At 39.3% G+C, this 16,300-nt stretch overlaps 1 protein-coding gene across 1 annotated transcript in view; it reads left to right on the top strand.

The window, feature by feature from the left end:
- The window catches only part of CEMIP2 (cell migration inducing hyaluronidase 2), a 939,901-nt gene that overhangs the window by 855,158 nt on the left and 68,443 nt on the right, over positions 1-16,300 (top strand). Inside the window, exon 15 of the mRNA XM_044059182.1 lies at positions 10,413-10,595. Coding sequence (XP_043915117.1) covers positions 10,413-10,595 — 183 coding nt within the window. The remainder of the gene's footprint in view (positions 1-10,412; positions 10,596-16,300) is intronic.

Below are 16,300 nucleotides of genomic sequence, written 5' to 3'. Positions count from 1 at the left end.
GAACCAAAAAGGGACAAGAATCTCTAGTTCAGGAAAATCTAGCAGACGCAGAATTAGCAGTTCTTTGATTGGAGCTCCTTTTTTGGGGGGAATAACTACAAGTGTCAGCATCGATAAGGCTACCATGGGTCCCCACTGGGTCTCACCATTACCAGTATTGAAGTGTTACCAGGCTGTCCACACTAGAGGCAGATGGGGATGCCTTTCCCTGCACTGTCTTGCATGGCTGGCAATCGCACCAAGCACTTGGATCAGATAAATCATATCTAGAAGTTATTTTAAAAAGTCTAAACAGCTCTTCTCTCTTCCTCCCACATTGTCACCTTATCTAAGAGAGGTGATGGAACTAGAGGTTCAAAACCTTTTACGATAAAAGACATTCAGGAGGTCCCACCAAACCAAACAAGGACTTGCTGTACTCCAGGTTCTTCTTGATGTCCAAAAAGCACAGGGCCTTAGACCTGTATGAACTATATGTCAATCATATAAAATGCTTTGTCATGGTGCAGTCCATTCTGTCATGTTTGCAGAGTAGATATTGATGATGCGTTGTTTGGATCTCTGCATTCTTACCTCCTCATCAGGTTCGCCAGGTCTTCAAAGTTGGAGCCAGTCATTACCAATTCAGAGCATTATCTTTTGGCCTCACCACAGTTCTCCCAGGGTTTATGAAATGTATGATTCCAGTCACAACCCCCAGTGATTACTGGGAATCATAATATTCCCTTATCAGGATGATTGGTTCACTGCTGCCACTATGAAGGAACACCTGGCCACAGCAGGTTATGCCTGTTGATGGGGATTTATGTTATCCACCTATATTCTCAACTGGAACCATCTCAGTTTCATACATTTATATTTCAGCCATTTGGACATAGTGAATTATTTGGCCATGCTTCCCACAAACTTCTTTGTTACCCCAAATACTGCTATGATCTTGAAAGTACTGAGCCTTATGGCAACATCTATACAAATAATGCTGTGTGAAAGATTACATATTTGAATTTATTGTGGATGTTTTTTTTAAACACCTTTATTGAATTTTCACTTTTGGCATAGGCAACTTTACATTTATACAAAAGTAATCAAATTGTATTCAGTTAACGTTAGCAAACATTGTACTTCATATATATTTGCTATATATCATATAACCTAAGCAACATTATATTAATTATTCAATTCCTGTCCCCTTTTCTTAAACAAGAAACATCTTTATTAAACCAGCACTTTTGACATAAGCAATCATACATTTGTATAAATGAAAATGAGCCACACTGACACAATCCTAGTTGCAAGCATTTTACATCACAAACCATACTGACACACTCCCAGTTGCAAACATTATACATCACTTATAATCTATCCAATCATTTTCAGTCAAACATTGCATAGCTCATTTAAGTCCTGCCTTCTGGTAAACCTTATTCATCCCCTGTATATATATTGTTCCTACAATTCCCATTTTTTCCTGTGTAGTTTGCTCCTACCCTTTTCTAAAGATCTCAATTCCAGTAGTTTTATCTCTGTTACTATATTCACTACTTCTGATATAGTCGGTTTAGATTTTGATTTCCATTTTCTAGTAATTGCTTTTTTAGGCACAGCAAGGCCTTACCATGTCCATCCAGTTCAGAGTCTGTATCATAGCTCAGAAGAATCATCTCCCTGCCTCGTCACACCAATTTGCCCATCCAGCATATCCGATAGTGGACCCTACGGGGAATCTTTAAAGTCCACCAACCCACTGCAATCCCAGAGAATATGTTCCCAAGTACTTCTTTTTTCCCCATTACACCTGCAACATTTGTTGTCTACCTAGGAAAAAATCCTTCTACTTGGGGTATACAAATATCTATGTAAACATTTCCAAGTGAAAATCCTAAATCTTCTAGCTTTTGTTGCATATTTGGGAGACCCATTGTTTCTTTGTGAATTTGCTTATCCAATCTCTCTTCCCAATCCTTACTAACCTCCTCTGATTGATTCTTATAGTTATGCAATATTTTATATGCTTACTAATTATTCCTTATTTTATATGCTTACTAATTATTCCTTTTTAATGGCAGCTTCTGCTCTAGATTCTACTAAAAACTACCAGTGCTGGTCTTTTGTTTAGGACCCCTGTATTTGTTTCTCTTTGCCTATGCTCTGATATCAATCCTCAATAAGGGAAAGCAATCTCTAAATTGCAGTCCAAATAAATTCTTGGCCTCTTCCCACTCTATTACTTTTCCATCTCTAATTATTTGCTGCCAATACCTCAGTTCCTTTCTCATTTTTCTCCAATAAATTCCAGCCCCCTCTCACCTATTGTCTGTATCCCTAGTTGCAGCCATCTCTATGAACAGAATCTCCTTTCTTCATTCCCGTTTTGGCTTAGTTCTTAGAATACTTTCTGCTACTTTATGGATATAATATTCTGTATGATTATTGTTATTCGCCTTAAAGACCTGCATCCAAAATCCCAGTCTCTCCTTGTTTTTTGAGCTTCCCCCCTGTTTCAACATCAATTCCACTGTGGATGTTGAGAGTTCAAAGGGACCAAAACCCAGACAATGCATCTCAAACTATCAGACTCTTCAACCTGGAAAAGCCACTTGGCATGGTGGGCAGGCATACAAAACCTGGCAGCAGGCATGCCAGTCACATAAATACCAAAGGCCATAGTTACAGCAGATGCATCTTTGCTGGAGAGGGGGTATCGTTTCTTCAACAGGACTGTCCAAGGAATGTGGGACACCTCTTATGATAATTTGCATATCAATGTCGTGCAGATGACAGCAGTCTCCTAGCATTACAGGCATTTCAAGAACAACTTTCCCAAGTTAGTGTCCATCCAATCTGACAACATGGAGTTGATATGCTAAGTCAATAACCAGGGACAAATTAATTTTTACTCCCTTTGTAGAGAGGCTATGAGATTGTGGGAGGGGGTTACAGCATCATATTGCTTTCTGTTAACCATGCACATCCCAGGGGCATCCATCATAGTTATGAGCAGATTGAGCAGACAAATATTGCTCCCTAACAAATGGTCTTTCAACAAGTTAGTAGTTCATAAGATCTTTCCACACATGATTCCATTTGTTGTCTCTGGCTGGCATCCCACAGGATATAAAAGGCCCTCCTTAAAGGTATATTTTATTCAAGACCTTCCTTACAATCCCTGCACCCCGAGTATAAAAACATTGTTCTGGAAATGTTAACCAAGTCATCCTTTGAAGCAGCTAGCTTCTCTGATATTAAGTTCCCATCTTGGAAAACCCTGTTTCTGGTGGCTATAACATCATCTAGAAGGGTTTCCGAACTGCAAGCTCCGTCTTATAAATACTTACTTCATTTTTCTCAAAGATAGAGTATCTCTGAGAACCAGTTCTCCATTAATGCCAAGAGTGGCGACTCAGACCAACCTCAATTAGTCCTTTCACCTACCAGAATTTAACAGCTGAGGAGAGTACTGACTGCATTTCCTAGTTGTGCACAGGCAGCTTAGGATATATCTAGATAGAACGAAAAGTCGTAGAAAAGATGATCATCTATTCATTTCATTTTCTGCAAAGAAAAAACGTCTGGAGGTAACAAAAGAATCCCTTTTGTAAGTGGTGGACAGACTGCAGTAACTTTTATTACTCTTTTAGCAATGAAACCTTGCCTGACTAACCTAAGGCACACACTGTCAAGACTTCAAGCCATGTCAACAGCTTTCATCAAAAATTTAGCATTGGATAACAGCTGTGCTGTCACTGCTTGGTCCACTTTACCTACCTTTGCAAAACATTAGAGTTTGAATTCCATTTCCAGATCTAGAGCTTCTTTTGAGGTTCCTCTTCTTTGAGGAATTTTGTTTTAGATACCTTAGAAGACAGACCTGCTAGGGACTATCTCCAAGTGTTCCGTTGTCCAGACTGTGCAACTTAAAACGATAGTTATGTACTTATCAGAATGATTTAGTTGATATTTGTCTGGACACTGAAGGCTTGCTGCTCACCAACCCCAAACCAAGTTGTTCTGACCAAAGGGACTTTGAAGAGCATGAGAGCCCTAGATATATGTCATTGTTCCCAAAATTGTCCAGTATTACTTGGGATTTATGTGTGTGTGTGTGTGTGTGTGTGTGTGTGTGTGTGTGGGGGGGGGGGTTCTTTAATTATTATGCTAGTCTGTCGTCACTTCATCTGGAGAGTCAGTAAACTGCACCATGTTAGGGAACTATGGGAGTGGCTCGAGCTGTCAAGAGATTCATTTCCAAAGGTTGCTGCTTCAGTTAACCAATCCATGTGTTCTGGTATCCTAATACCAACTTAAGTCTATCATTCTGGTAAGTAGATAACTTATATTTAATGGCAACATGTCTGTTTGCCGAATTGTAGGTGCAACTTATGCAGAACTCAGCACAGCTCCTCGTGGTATCCAGCAGAGTTCCTAGAGCAGCAGAGGCCAGAAAAAGCAACTTTCCAGATTTTAAGTATTTTTTCTTGCATTTTTCGACCATTTGTGTTTTTCGACGACTGTTTCTGCCTATTTTATAGAGGTATTACCTGTTTTTCCTGTTTTTATAAGCTTTAATTGTTGGTTGCACGTCTTAGTTTAAGTTTGCTTAAAAGTTAAACTACAGGCTAATAGACTCAAGTGTACTAGCTTTTGATAGCATTTATTGTGTTTTCTGTTCTGTCTGTGAAAAAAATTAAAAAAAAAACAAAAAGATATTCGTCTTCTCCTAACTTTCCTGGCTAGTTGTTCCAGTGATCAGGTTTTGCTGATCCCTGGGCTTTGTCTTGGTTCCTGTACTTCTCCATTTTCTTTGGTCAGGGGGAAGTTTCTTTACTCACCAGTGGGAGTGGGGAGTACTGAGCTGCCTGCTTGTCCTCAGAGGAGTGGTTTAAGACAGTAACTTGTAATTCAGTGGCCATTTTGGGTCATTTCCTGCCTTTTCCTGCCCCCTGCTATAAAGCACGCTTTAACGTGGAGTTGCCACTAGAGCAGCATCGGGCAGCGCCGGTTTAACAAGGTTAAACTTTTTCTGGCTCCATAAAGTCTGTTCTTCATTTTTTCCCTTAGAACTGCTCTACTAGTAACCTAAACAGTATATCCCTTAACTAAAAAGCGCAGCACTTGTTCCTAAAAGTTTTTTCAAAAAAAGCTCAGCACTTGTCTTAAAAGCATCTTCCTTGCAGGTTAAGCACTTCTATATTATACAAAGTCCCTCACTTGCGAAACCCCCCCAGGAGTACCCACTTCCTTACTAAGTCCTCTCTTATTCAGTCTCATACCTAACTCCGTAATTTTTCTAGCATGTCGAAGGGCCAAATGCTGGCGTCCTCTCCTGCCCAGTTGGTGAATCTGGGAATATTGAGGCAGTGTTACAATTGCCTCATGTACACAGACAACCCTCTCCTCCTCCCACATAACACAAATACTTGCGAGAGATGCAGCTATTTAGCCAAACTGGAGGCTGAGCTCTCTCAACTCAGGACTGGCAAGACCAGACAGGAGGAGAAGGCAACTACACACACCACAAAACCAGCCTCACATAATGCTACCACACCACTGAATCAAACACATAAACACACAAAGACTTACTCGGAGGCTCTGAGTAAAAATTTACCTAAACAGCAGAGGCCTCCAAAGCAGACGCCCAAGAAACTGCTACCTCAAGACACCCCACAAGCAACACATAAACCACAAAATCAGTGTGCAAAGCAGTCACAGCCCTTAAGGCCAAATACAACACCAAACATACTTGTCATAGGTGACTCCATAGTCAGACACACTGACGTCCCACTCACCAGGCTGAATAAGGAGAGGGTCACAGTAAGCTGCCTATCGGGCGCTAGAATCCGCCACATAACACAAGCACTCTGGTCACTCCATGGCAAGTACAAATATGACACAGTCATTATCCATGCTGGTGTGAACGACCTGAGACGTACCTCCCTGGACTACATGAAAAGAGACATAGAGGAGCTCTCTGATTATGTAGCCCAGGCAGGTATGACCCTGACCCTGAGCAGTATCCTTCCTTCACCAAGAATGATGCCACAATATAGAGATAAGATGATCAGCTTTAACAATTGGCTTAATTTCTGATGTCATTCAAAGGGGATCCAGTGTCTGTCTGCCTGGGATGACATCCTTGACAAGCCACGCTGCTTCGCAAGGGACGGCTTGCACCTGTCACCCCTGGGATTCTGGATATTGGCTAAGGCTCTTGCCACCCCCATAGTGCCTTTTTTAGGCAAGGCTCAAATTCTAAACCTACCACCCTAGAAAACAAAAATGGGAAGAAACTGAGGGTAATGCTGCTCAGTGCCAGAAGTCTAAATCTCAAAATGCACGCACTCGAGGCCCTTCTCAGTATGGAGAACATCGATGTCTGTGCTGTAACTGAAACCTGGTTCAGGGCTCCTGAGAGCACCCCGGCACTATCAGGTTTTACCTCATATCATGCGTTCCGGCCCCAAAACACGGTCCACACCACAAAAGGAGGGGGTGTATCCATATTCATAAAGGATACCCACACCTCCAGGTTGGTGGCAACGCACGAAGCTTCGGAAACCATCTAGGTGCAACTAACCATAGGCAAAACTGCTCTACAATTTGTAGCATGCTACAGGCCACCCTCTCAAACTCAGGAACCCCACACAACCTTCCTGAAGACACTGGAGGGTATAAATGTATCTCCAAACACCATCATATTGGGTGACTTCAACTACCCGAATATAGACTGGGAACATTACTCAAGCCCTAACTTTCTAGCCCAACGGTTCCTGGAGTTTATAAATTCAAATGCCATGGAACAATTAGTCACTGTTCCCACGAGAGGAGAAAATATACTAGATCTCATTAACACAAACATGGGGACAAAATGCTCCACACCCGAAGTATATCCCTCATTTGTGAGATCTGATCATAAACTAATCTCACTGGAAATCCACATCCCGCCCCCACCCCAAACAAAAAAGACCACAGTGAAGAACTTCTCTAAAGCAAACTTCACACTACTCAAGACTGGTGTGGTATCCTTCAAGGCCCCTGAGCCAGTGGAAACCACAACCCAAGCTGCGGAAGCCCTTACAAATGCCTTCTATGAACACCTCCAGGACTGCATGGACCAGGCAATCCCAAATAAAACCAAGACTCTTTCCTCCAAGGGCAAACGTCCAGTCTGGTGGACCCCAGCCATTAACAAACTTTACAATAAGAGGAGTAAGCTATTACATGATAGAACAAAATCCGTAAAAGGAAAGTCACCCCTGATCAGTATTAGTAAAAAAATACGAGTACTCATAAAATCAACTAAGGCCAATTTTGAGAGAAAAATTGCCATGGTTTCAAAAGACAATCATAAGGCCTTTTTCAGCTATGTTAGGAACCTGGGTGGAAACTCCCAGATATGCTCAGAATTAGTCCAAAATGATACAAAAATCACTGAACCCACAGACATTGCCAACATACTGACAGACAGGTTCAGTGCAAACTTCACCCCGCTCTCCCCCCCTAAAGGAGAGAGAACTATCCCAGCGGAGTGTAGCCTCCCAGACATCTCAAGTGCGCAGGTGAAAGCTGCTCTCTCTAAAGCTAAAAACACAGCATCAATGGGACCGGATGGTGTCCCTGGCTGTGTGCTACACGAGCTCAATGAGGAACTAAACCTGCACATAAGGCAGCTGTTTAATCTCAGCCTTACCACAGGATACGTGCCCAAGGAGTGGCGTACGGCAACTGTGGTCCCACTCCACAAAGGCGGTGCCTCTACGGACCCTGGTAATTACCGCCCCATAAGCTTAACAAGTCTGGTCTGCAAAGCTATGGAGAGGATCATAATGGAGCTCATAAACAAAGATATAGGGGACTTGCAGACATTGGACCTGACCCAGTTTGGCTTCGTCAAGGGCAGATCATGCCTTTTGAACTTGGTCGACTTCTTCGAAACAGTCACCAAGGCCATTGATGAGGGAAGGCAGTCCATACAGCCTACCTTGACCTTGCAAAGGCGTTCGACACAATACCCCACTCGGGTATTGTAGAAAAACTTACCAGCTTAAATGTAAACCCATATGTCACAAGATGGGTTGCAAACTGGCTTAAGGACAGAACCCACAGGGTTAGAGTTGCTGGCGCTATGTCAGACTCCAAGCTGGTCACAAGTGGTGTCCCACAGGGCTCGGTCCTTGGCCCCCTATTGTTCGGCATCTACTTCTCAGAAGTACAGGCCAACATGGGAGAACTTTGGCTGACAAAGTTTGCAGACGACTGCAAACTGGGCGCCATAGTGGAAAGTGCATCGGACACGGATATCCTTCAGAGGGGACTCACGGAAACAGATAGCTGGTGCCAGACCCATGGCCTGAAGTTAAATGCCAAAAAATGTATAGTCATACCCTTCGGGAAAAACAAGGTAACCCCAAGCTACCATATAGGTGGCAATCCACTAAGCACAGAAGAGGTTATCAGGGACCTGGGGACCCAGGTTGACAGTGGCCTTTCTTTTGACACTCACGTTGCTAAAGTGGTTAGAAAGACCTTCTACATTGCCCACCTGATCATGAAGGGATTCACATCCAGATCTTGTGAGGTCATTGTTCCCCTGTACTCTTCACTTATCAGACCAATGATCGAGTACAATGCCCCATTCGGGATGCATCTCACCCGACATCTGCAGCAATTGGAGAGACCCCAAAAGTTCCTCACCAAAAGGATAAAGGACTCCAAAATCTGTCATATGCTGCCAGATTGAAGAAACTCCAGCTCTATTCAGTCGCATACCGTCTGCTCAGAGGTGACATGTGCCTGACATACAAGGCCATGTCCAACCCGGAATTGATGGGCATGCTCCACCTCAAAAAATCCAAATCCACCAGAATCACTAGAGCAAGCAACTTAAACTTTAGCACGGATATAAATAGGACGTGCTGGAGGGATAGATTTATCACTCAGAGACTCCCTATGCTGTGGAATAAAATCCCGGTCCATGTTAGGCAGAGCTCCTTGCTGGCTCTGTTCAAGAGAAATCTTGACCTGTGGATGGGAGATCGTAGGTTTACCCCGGGAATCATCTCTGGGTCACTGCTGGACAGAGACGCAATAAACTAATGGGCACAGTATTTTTCCATATAAGGGGTGGCGTAAGCCACAAAACTTTGGGCTAGGCTTATAAATGCCTTAGGGCAGATAGCCTAGTATAAAACTATGAACCTATGTGCATTCTTAGATAAATTCATCTGGAATAGGTAGCAAGAAACATAATTTAGGTGCACATTAACTCTAATATACAGTGGCACTCTTTTTGGTCTGCCTTGCATCTGGTGATTTTAGAGGAAGTTAGAGGAGTATATTTTGGTAATAGAACAAAACCAAGCACTAGAGATAAATTTTTTTGCAAATGCACTTTTGAAGTTACTTAAACCTTGCTTCTATTTCGTTTAGGTGTTTGTTGGGTGTTCACCTTACATACAGAGTACACAGGTCACTATAACAATGTAGATTGACTGAGTTCAAGAGGCATTCACTGCTACTTTTTTTTCTGATAAATACCTCAGTACAAGGGCACAGGACTATGTGTGTGTCTTTATGCAGAGTCAGTGTTGAGCTGTCACTCACCTGCTGCTGCAGTTTAAAGAACCACTCTCCAGCTGTGAGCAAAAGGTTATGATTTGTGTCACTTCTACCAGTCAGACAGGGAAATCACTAGCAGTGCTTTGACATCAGTTTGCAGGGATCTGTAGCTAACAAGACCCTATAAACTAAAAGTAGAAATAAAAGTTCACACTAAAGTTGTGGTTATTGGAATGGTAAAGTTAGTAGGCTAGCAGAACTTGTCAGTGGTAGTTCTTTAAAGAACCCATCTTCAGAGCGAGAGCGAAGATTCACACCACTTCCATAAGTCAGGCTGTGAAAGTCACTGTAAAGGCTGCGCCACCAGCTAGCAGGAGTAAATGCCTAAGCTGCCACTGAAACTGGGGGTAAAATAATAAAATAGTTTGAAATTTCACCAGGCTGTGGTTTACAAAGCTGCTGAGACATCTCACTGTTCAAGTAGTTCTTTGAAGCAAATTCTTGTCATAACCACCTTTCTTTAAACTTTGTTTTAAAGTAATTTTCAATCCCTCATCTTGCTTCTTAGCTGCTTACTTTGCTTACCTTCCCAGTATACAAATTGTGGTCGAATACAACTGAAATCTACATTTGCTGTACTCCTTCTTCAACAGTAATCTAGTAATCATTGTTGACAGAGAAAAGAAAAACTGAGTTTCTTTTCACATGAAAAGTTTGATGTGGCAGTCTGTCTTCAGAATGCATTAAGTTTTAAATTAGTAATAGAGAACATTTTTGTCAGGAAAAGCTTCCTTTACTGTAGTTTAATAATAGCTAATTTGACAATACTGAATGATGTCAACTGATTTATTTTACAGAAATGACTGGATTCGTATTGCCCTGTGTTATCCCCGAGACACCATATTCCAGGTGAAGTCTGATGTCTACCAGAGACTGACAAAGGTTGTGTCCATGGTTGAAGAATATACAGCAGCATCTTCAATTAAAGACTTTTTGGACAGTCAGGCCGAGAGAAAATATTTTTTTGACAACAGCACTGGGTATGTGTTAAATCTCTGAAGTATTATGAGCCTGTATGTGGGTCTGTGTTTGGTTGTGGTTTACACTGACTGAAGACATAACACAGTTAGGGAAACCTCAGCTTTAGCAGTAAGTGACATCACCACTTTGAGAATTCTGCGATGGGAATAACTTTTCCACAAGACTTTGTGCATGGTAAAGTGCCTGGAGCCAAGTTGAAGAGATGCTGACAAAGTGATATGTCTGGGTTAGTGAAATTAGTTTGATGCGTTTGTTTTGATTAACATTTTTGGAACCATTTCTGTCATAAACATTTATTACTGAGCCAGAAAATATAATCCGTGCAAACAAATACTTTTTTATCAGAATTGTACATCACATAATGAGAGTTATAAAAACCTCAAAATACAAAGCATTTTGAGGTCACTGTTTATCTTTTGCCAAAAACGTAATGCTTTGTTGCTTTGTCTGTTTTGATATTTTTAGTACATGTGCAAAATAACAACATTCTTTTGGCCAGCCTCATTTACTGTGCATTATGCTGAAGCTGACAACTGGTTCTTAAGTTTATACTAAGCTAACGACCACCAGGGTAGCAATGCAACCCAACCCGGTTTTGTCCCTAAGTACCTTGGACTATTATGTGGTGGAGGTATGGTAGTAAGGTGGTGGCTAAGGGTTATGTTGGGGAGTATGTCAGTTGAGGATTAATTTACTTGCTGTAAACCTCTGTCCTCCAGAGAGACAGTGGTCAGACTGGGGGTGAATTTGTGATTTCCCTTCCAATGATCAAAGTTTAATTTGTATATGGTCAGGGATGAACTTTGCTTCATGTGGATTGATCAAGTTTGTTGGATAGTTTTGCAGCCATATGCAATTACAACTGTTGTTCAGTCCAGGTGTTACAGTTGTGACCATTCATGGCAGCAGAAGAGATTTCATCTAAGTGAAAAAAACAATGGTCTCACATTCATTAGTATGTAGAACATCACAGATTAACTTATGGAAGTGAATTTTTGTAACCTGTAATGAAAAGAGATGATTGTTTTTTCAGATTATCAGAATGGCATTGATTTTGCTTGTTTAAATTGGTAGGTAAGGTTAATAATATAGAGGGTTAAGATCAGGTCTGGGAGCATAACCATGTTGTTGTATGCTTGAGACATGGATGCCAATAAATTCACCTGGAGAATGAAGCAGGTAATTTGGAGGTGGTAGAAGGCATGTGGAATCACAGATTCAGAAAAACTTACATATTAGACATCAGTTACATAAAGGAGGGAGTGACATGAGTACTTTGCATACAAGTCCTGTCCCGCAGTAAAATTATGAAGTGCTGTGACTTCAAACTTGAATTATAAAACAAAACAAAAAAGCTCACACATTAGTTATGTTTAACCTGATAGCAACGAAAGTACTGTTCTTGTCTCACCTGACTGAGTCAGAACCACTTAAGGTAATATTCAGTTGGAGTCTTAAGCGTTAACAGCTCGTTTTATTGTTTGTTTATTTATATCTCTATTACTTTGGGGTTTGGCCATTAAATTCTCCTCCCTAAAAATAAAGGAAGAAAAATGAGCAGTATGGATAGTCATTCTCACCAAAATCTCTCTTCCTGTTTATTCCATTGTTCTTCTACCTACTTTTCTCAGCCTTACTGAAACAGAATGCTTGGAGTCTTTGCAGTTTGTAAAAGCCAAACCAGCTCCTTGGATTGGGTTTTCTGAGAAAACTTTAGGAGCAAAGAAAGCTTATTGACTGTCATTCATTACTGCTCGAAGAGCTAGCAGGAAATGTAGACCAGTCATAGTGCAGTTTGCTATATGGCATGGAAAGGGACAAGTAGTGTTGTAGTTCTGGCAGTCTAGAGGAAAAGTCAACAATCAAAGTTCATCTTGTCTGTGTGAGTTGTAATTTTTCATAAACTGCTTTGTTTTGCAGAAATTATTAGAGTGCTGTATATGCAAGTTCATATTTATTTCTCGTCATATGTAAGGTGATTTTTTTACAATGGTTATGAAGATATTTGTGAATTCTCAATTAGTTATGGATTGTATATGAGGTTTACATCTGACATTAGACTGCAAGACAGAGGAATGTGATTTGAAGATGCTTATGATCAAATTCATTTGATATAGAGGAGTTGAGTGAAGCACAGAACAAGAAGGGAACACTATGGTAAGTTGTATAGGTTCATAGGTGGACACTCGGCTAACTGCCCTGAAAGGCCACTTTAACCATAGCTGTGTTATCCCATTAGGCATTCAAATACCCTTACCATGACTTTTAGTCCTGTACTTCCCATTTCTGAGTGAATATTTCTTGGATCATACAGTAGAGGATTGGAAGGGGTTCTTGCTGCAAGATGGGATAATTTAAGAGCTGCCTGTGCCATCAGTAGCACAGGGGACAGTCCTGGAATACATTTTGCTGTTACCATCCATTTATCTAAGTTGCCTTTGAATAGCATGAGCTTGTTTTACATGAATAGGGAGTCTGTTCCAGAGTAGTTGTATCCCCTGGGATATGTACCTGTCCCTCCAAAATGTTCTGCTTATGTTGCAGAAGCGGTTAAGGTCTGTGGATCAGGTATTTCTGATGCCATCTGATTTGCAGATGTGCAGTAGGTCCACTAATACTGGGTCAGAGTATGCCTAATAGGCCAGACATAGGTCACCTCTTAATAGTCTTTAAGAGACCATGTATCACAACAGAACTTTGTGGCGGTCTGCATAGGTCATGTGGTTAGTCCCTGTAATCTGTTTGTCAGGAATCTCTGCAGGTGCTCAATTTATTGTATATGTCTGGACAGGTGTATACCAAAAGGGCCATTGTATTCAATGATGGGCCTGATGAAGGCTGAATACATGGGAGAATGACATCTCTAGACCAAGATACTATCCTTTTGCTTAAATGTTGAGTAATGTAGAAGGACGTCTTCACAACAGTAGACACATGTCAGTTGAATGTCGCATGTCATTTGAATGCTAGGTCACTGTCTGTGTATATTCCCAAACCTCAAACTACTGGATCAGCTGTTAGGGGTGTATTGTCACTGTGGAAGTTTCCCAAAGGATGCAGTATTGCAGTTTTTGCATTTACTAGTCATTTGTTTGGAACAAGCCGCCGCCTTTTTTTTTTTTTTTATAAATATTTTTATTCATTTCCAAAAACAAGACAACATGAATGCAGGTTATTTTTGACAGTGAAGTATTTACAAATGATTTAAAAAGGTTGGCTAAAACCTCTAAACAGATATCAAACATTAAAACCAAAATAAAGTATTTACAAGCGTGTCTATTGATTGCATATAATTGACTTTCTATACAATTGTTTCCTGATTATAATCTGCTACAGTCATTACTCTCCAGTATTTCAGTTACTTTTTGCCATGCTATATATAATGTAGTTCTTATTTATTTATTTAGTTATTTATTTTACATTTGTTGACTGGGCTAGTCTAGCTGGATATATGTTCATTTTCAGTGGAGGCCCGGGGAGAAAAGCTGCAATGGTTATTACAAGTTTAAACAGAAATAGCCATAACAAGATGAAATTTATAAACAAAGTGAGTTAGTACACGCAATACACATGCAAACAGAAATAGCCATAACAATTAACATTCATAAGCAAAATGAGTAAATACTTGCAATATACAAATTTGATAGTATCAAAACATAGAGTAAATAATAAATTGTCTTACTAATATGGCAAAATACTTTTCTTTTTCAGTTCTTCCTTTAATAGTGTTCATTTCCAATTGCGATACTGCTGACACCATATTCATGAATTGCTTAAAAGTTGGAGAAGCTTTGGATTTCCAGTTTGATGTAATGTTCTTCCTTGCAATGGCTAGTAGAGTCCACAAGATTATATATTTAGTTCTTGGTACACAGTCAGGTACAGGTGCATTAAACAAAATAATAGATTTGGAAATCTGGAATTTGTCATTGAATACCATTTGCAGAAAATAATTTATTTTATCCCAAAATGGTTTAATCAAATGGCATTCGTAGAACATATGTTGCCAGTCTGCTTTTATTGATAAATCAGATCTCCAGCAGCCAATACTTTTCTTAAACATAAATTCCATTTTATGAGGGGTTATGTAAGATCTGTGTATGAATTGCCATGTAAAGAGTCTCCAATGTAGTGAAAGTGATGTCTGCTTTGGAGAGAGGAAAATTAATTTTTTGTCTCTGTCATTTGGCACATGTCTATTAATTGATCTATAATAATTCCATATTTTGTCATTATTATAAGTTTTTATTTTTTTATTTGTTTTATAAATAGATAAGTATCCCTTTCCAGTAATGGGTTGATTCATTAGTAATATTATATGTTCTATAAGATTAGAAACATTCTGTTTTATTGATGGTTGCATTGTTTCTTGTTTGCTTAATATATACTGTCTTAATTCTTGTACATGTAGCCATGAACTATTTTCCATATTTAATTTCCGTTTAATTTGGTCTATTGTCAGAAGTTTTCCAGAATTTACCAATTGATGCCAATATATTAATCCCTTTTCTTTTAGCATGTTGACTACTTTTATATCAAATGTTATTATATTACCTTGTGTATACGCTACTGGATTTAATAAAAATGACCATGCTTTAATATCAGGATTGCTATTAATAAGATTTTGGAAAATTTTTAATGTATAAGTAATGTATTTGGAACTTATATTTTTATACTTATGTATCATCATATATTCCTTCATCAGCCATAGAAAATTGGTATGAAATCGGTATACTTATTTGCTACAACAAATCCTGATTTTAACCAGATTCTCTCATGAACTAGCTTCCATTTTGATGTATATTTTGTATTTAGCCATAATGATATTGTTTTAATAACAGATGACTGCAAATATGCTTCAATGTCTGGTAAACCTATGCCACCCATATCCCAATCATCTAGATGATATTTCATAGCTATCCTTGGTTTTTTTGGATACCATAGGAATCTTACCATTAAATCATTTAATTGTTTTAGGTGCGATTTAGCTGGTGGCAAAGAACAAGCTTGTATAAGATAAAGAATTTTTGGAAATATGATCATTTTAATTATATAGAGCCTTTTTTCCATTGAAAAGAAGAACTTATTCCATCTTTGTATTAGATTTTTAATATTATTTAAGGTCTCTTTATAATTTGTTTCAATTGTAGTATCTAGGTTGTTCATTATTATAATTCCCAAGTATTTAATTGTATTATCGGTGGGGATATATTTATGGTATTTTTTATTTAGATCTTTTTTATTAGTATTTATAAACAATGCATTTGTTTTGTTCTCATTAAATTTAAGACTCTAAACATTTTGAAAGTTTTGAATTGAGTCCCATAATGCTTTTAAAGAGCTATTATTATTCTTTAAGGTAATTAAAATATCATTTGCAAAAAGTTGAATTTTAAGCTCTAGGCTGTTGTCTAATTGTATTCCTTCAATATTTTTATCCTTACATATATTATTTGCTAAGGGTTCAATGACTAGCGCAAACAATAACGGAGAAAGAGGGCAGTCTTGTTTTGTGCCCTTTGTTATTTTAATAGATTTAGACAGACAAGATCCCAGTTTTATATAAGACAATGATTTTTCATATAATGATTTTATTAAAGTGAAGTTGTTTGAGATACCTTGTTCTTCTAAAACTAAAAATAAATAATCCCAGTTCACTGAATCAAATGCGCTATTTATGTCTAAACTAATAACATTCATTTTG

The sequence above is a fragment of the Protopterus annectens genome, chromosome 17.part0, assembly GCF_019279795.1.
Source record: "Protopterus annectens isolate FY-2018-M chromosome 17.part0, PAN1.0, whole genome shotgun sequence".
In the NCBI taxonomy this organism is placed as follows: Eukaryota; Metazoa; Chordata; order Ceratodontiformes; family Protopteridae; genus Protopterus; species Protopterus annectens.
This window is presented reverse-complemented; position numbering and strand designations above follow the sequence as displayed.